The 4563-nt window shown below is 36.7% G+C and overlaps 1 protein-coding gene across 1 annotated transcript in view; it reads left to right on the top strand.

Moving 5' to 3' along the window:
• The window catches only part of xpo4 (exportin 4), a 49443-nt gene that overhangs the window by 29415 nt on the left and 15465 nt on the right, over positions 1–4563 (top strand). Inside the window, exons 10-13 of the mRNA XM_016460921.1 lie at positions 1055–1231; positions 1512–1654; positions 1735–1880; positions 2113–2290. Of these exons, the coding sequence (XP_016316407.1) occupies positions 1055–1231; positions 1512–1654; positions 1735–1880; positions 2113–2290 (644 nt within the window). The remainder of the gene's footprint in view (positions 1–1054; positions 1232–1511; positions 1655–1734; positions 1881–2112; positions 2291–4563) is intronic.

The following is a 4563-nucleotide window of genomic DNA, read 5'->3' on the forward strand; positions in this document are numbered from 1 at the left end:
TTTTCACTTCCAGCCTTCATGAACAATAATATATAGATTATAAGTGATTAAATACAAGATTAATAGTGGCAGTTAAGATTGATGTTGTTTGGAATTGGTCAAATGTGCTTGGAAAAAAATATAATCAGAATATCAACTTGCATAATAATTATGCATGCACTGTATTTTTCCTCTTCTGCTGTCGTGGTCATGCAAGAAATGTTGTGAATGGTTGTTAAGGCAGCCGATCAGAATTTAGCAGCCTCGTCTCTGATTGGCTAGAATTATGGCATATTGTAACGCTGGGTTGTGTTGAGCAAGCAAGCTGTTGGCATTGAGAGAGCACTGAGGGTGGCAAGGGAGCAAGCTAAGTGAAAGCTTGCACGCGCAAAAGAGAAGGTCTGCACACATCCAAAAACTTATTTTAAATGCAAAATTGATTTTCGTGCGCTCGAAATACTTTTTTCTTTGCGAAACGAACATTTTCTCCACAAAACTCAGATTGCGCGCGTGCAAAATGCACTTTTGTGCACTCAAAATTTGATAATTCGCATGCAGAATTGTGGCCGAGATCTAAGCCTATATATTTTTAGCAATAGCCAAAAAAACATTGTATGGGTCAAAATTATGGATTTTTCTTTTATGCCAAAAATCATTAGGATATTAAGTAAAGATCATGTTCCATGAAGATATTTTGTAAATTTCCTACTGTAAATATATCAAAACTTAATTTTTGATTAGTAATATGCATTGCTAAGAACTTAATTTGGACAACTTTAAAGGCGATTTTCTCAGTATTTAGATATTTTGCACCCTCAGATTCCAGATTTTCAAATAGCTGTATCTCGGCCAAATATTGTCTAATCCTAAAAAAACATACATCAATGGAAAGCTTTCAACTTTCAGATGATGTATAAATCTCAATTTCAAAAAATTGACCCTTATGATTGGTTTTGTGATCCAGGGTCCCATATACTTAAAAAAAAAAAAAACTGGGGGGATCAAACAGCATGGAATATTGAAAGAAGGATGTGACATGATTAGGATAAAGTCACTTGTGTCCCTTTTTCTGTAGTTGGATAAGGATGACATGGTGTACATGGAGGCATATGATAAGCTGCTGGAGTCCTGGCTGACGCTGGTGCAGGAGGACGAGCACTTCCCCCGGGGCTGCTTTGTCCAGCCGGCTGTGCAAGTCTTCAACTCCTACATCCAGTGTCACCTCGCAGCTCCCGACGGCACGAGAAACCTGGTCAGAATCTACCTTCACATACGAAACGCATCTTTCTCACCATGTTAAATCTGATCTGTTAACATTGTCAAAATGTTGCTGGCTTACCAATTTGTTGCTTTTCTTGTAATTTTGTTGTTGACTTTGAAACCACAACGCAAGTGGTTTGCTTTTCATCTTAATTAAAATGGAAAAGCATGAAGCACAGCAAATGTCTAAAACTGTTTTCTTTCAAAGAATCGTCTGCCAGAGTAACAGTCGTTCCGGCGCATTCAATCGTATGCTTTATTTGACTTTTTAGACTGCAAATGGTGTCGCTTCTCATGAAGAGGAAGAAATAAACGAATTACAGGAGGACGACAGAGAGCTGTTCTCAGATCAGCTGGCCAGTATTGGCATGTTGGGCCGCATCGCTGCAGACCACTGTATACCTCTGCTCACAGGGTACAGACACACGAAGCACTTCAGAGAAACCGCTGTAATAAACGACCACTGTGAGCCTTACATTTCTCATCTGTCTTCAGTTTGTTGGAGGACCGAGTCACACGGCTTCACGGGCAGCTCCAGAGACACCAACAGCACCTCATGGCCTCTGCAGACCCGGGGACGGTGGAACGGAAAGTTCTAGATGACCTTTACGAAGACATTCATTGGCTCATATTAGTGTCAGGTCTGTGTCATTCTTAAAGGGACATTCTGTCATTGTTTACTCACCTCATCATTTTCGCTCACAAATGCGAGTAGCATGTTTAACCTCGTATGTCTGTGGAGATTTCCATTCATCGAGGTCATTATGTGTAATTCATATGCAACTGGACTTTATTTTTGACTATTTGGAGGCATTTCTCCACTCAGTCAAGTTGCTTTTTGTCGTTGTATTGAAGTATTTGGTGTTTTAACAGGTTACCTCTTGGCTGATGACCCTCAGGGTGAAACACCATTGATACCTTCAGAAGTGATGGAGTACTCTATCAAACACTCGACTGAGGTTGATATCAACACTACACTGCAGCTGCTCGGCTCTCCTGGAGAGAAGGCCACCTCCATCCCTGGATGCAACAGGACAGACTCGGTTATCAGGTAGAGGGACCTCACAGTATACATGTGTCAGTGTGTCATTACTCTGTAAAGAAGATTCCAGTTTATCGGTTGTTAGTAGCTGTGGGAATTATGATATGATTTTGTTTTTCATTTACATTTTTCATGCATTATTATCCAGTTTTCATAGTTGAATTTAGCTTGAAATATCAGGGCTCTACAGTGCGACCATTTCAGTCGCATTTGCGACTGAAAACTACTGCGTGCGACTATGAAAAAATATTTAGGAGCACCAGTGCGACTGACCAGATCTTCATCATATTTGTGAAAGTAAAAATCAGCAAACACTGTGGAACCAATTAAATAAGAAATGAATATTAAAAAAAACTTCCAAAATCACCTTAGATAAACGTTTTTTTAAAAAGTCAACAGGCCAAAATATTGCCAAACAGGTGCTTTTGCATCTTGTTTCGAAACTAAATCATCTGTGATCGTCTTGTCTGTCTCACCCCACTCTTCTTGTCAGTCAGCTCGACTCACTCTCCTCACTGTAGAAATGAAATCTGATCTGTGATGCAACTGTCGTTCAACTGCATTGAGCAGCCGCGTTCAGTTTTTAATTGTAGTGTCTGTTCTTTTACTGAACTAAATAATTTTTATTACTATAAAAAAATCTAAACGACGGTGGGGGTCGGTGACCCGGTGGGCAAGTGACGTAACCGGTGTTGCGAATTTTTAAAAAGCTTATAAAATATAATTTTGTAAAAATTAGACAAAAGATTACATACTTTTAATAAAGGTAGAAAAATGCCATTACAAAGGTAAAAACAAAATTCCACTGTAAATCACTTTGAGTCAAATATCACATTGTAATGGGAAGGTTAATTTTTGATCAAATTTTGGATTATTGATTAGAAGGTGCTCCTACATTTTTGACTGTGCTCCTAAATTTTTTAAGTTAGGAGCACAAGCGCTCCTAAAAAGAACAATAAGCGTAAAATTCCACTGTAAATCACTTTGAGTCAAATATCACATTGTAATGGGAAGGTTAATTTTTGATCAAATTTTGGATTATTGATTAGAAGGTGCTCCTACATTTTTGACTGTGCTCCTAAATTTTTTAAGTTTTAAAGTAAAAAAGAAAAATAAGCGTAGAGCCCTGAATATAATTATCAGATTATTTCTGTGAATAACTTTTAAACGAAACAGACATGAAATGTGATGGTGGCACTAGATGGTTTCAGAGACTGAAAATTCAGCTTTGTCATCACAGGAATAAATTACATTTTTAAGATTTATTAAAATAGAAAAGTGTTATTCAAATAAATATTTCTCAATATTACTGTTTTCACTGTATTTTTAATCCAATAAATGCAGCATTCTTGATCAAAAGAGACTTCTTTCAAAAACATTTTTAAAAAATCCTGCCGATCGTAAGAATTTGATCGCTACTAGTGTATCTTTTTAACATCTGGTTGTCTGATAAATGCCTTTTCCAGACGTAGTGGTAATGATCAGCTTGTGAGCAGATTAAGCAGCCAGGTGCTGATCATTCTGCCTACAGGAACAATGACTTGTTTAAAATGTATCGCTCAGAATTGCTGCTGGAGAGAGCAGGCGTGGTGTAGCACAGGCCTTTTGATCTGCAGTTCGTTTGCCCAGCGGGGAATGCCCTGGCCACGCGCCCAGCTAGGCCTGCCACGCGAACAGCAGCCCTCAAGTGGCCCCAGCCCCGGCGCCAGCACCACTCCCCACACATTATTCAATTAGAGCCAGGCCAGGTGCTGCTCAGAGCCCAGGGTCAGAGGGGGAGCACTAGGGGCCCGGAGTCGTACGTGTGTTCAGAAGCTATTTCCAAGTTGATTGATTTTTAGTTTCTATTTTCAACGGTTCTTTTTTTTTTTTTTTTTTCAGGTCTACATGCAACATTGTTGTATTTTTTATTATTATATACATATTAACAAATAATAATTATAATAAAATATTAATATTATTTTATAATATTTTTAAACTGTAATAAAAATAACCAATAATTTTTTTATATCACAAATAAAAATGGTATATTCATATATTATTTTAATTTTGAAAGTGCATATTATTAGTAGTAGTAGTACTTTAGTAGTAGTAGTAACATACTATTACTGTTAATAATAGTAGTAATATATTAATACTATTTATATTATAATAAATATTAATAAAATTCATAAAAAAAATAAAATACATGCTGTTCTTATTATTACTATTATTATATAAATATTAACAATAAATAATTATTATAACACAAATATTAATATTGTTATAATATTTTTAAACTG

Source organism: Sinocyclocheilus anshuiensis, unplaced genomic scaffold (assembly GCF_001515605.1).
Source record: "Sinocyclocheilus anshuiensis isolate Anshui unplaced genomic scaffold, SAMN03320099.WGS_v1.1 scaffold136, whole genome shotgun sequence".
Taxonomy (NCBI): Eukaryota; Metazoa; Chordata; class Actinopteri; order Cypriniformes; family Cyprinidae; genus Sinocyclocheilus; species Sinocyclocheilus anshuiensis.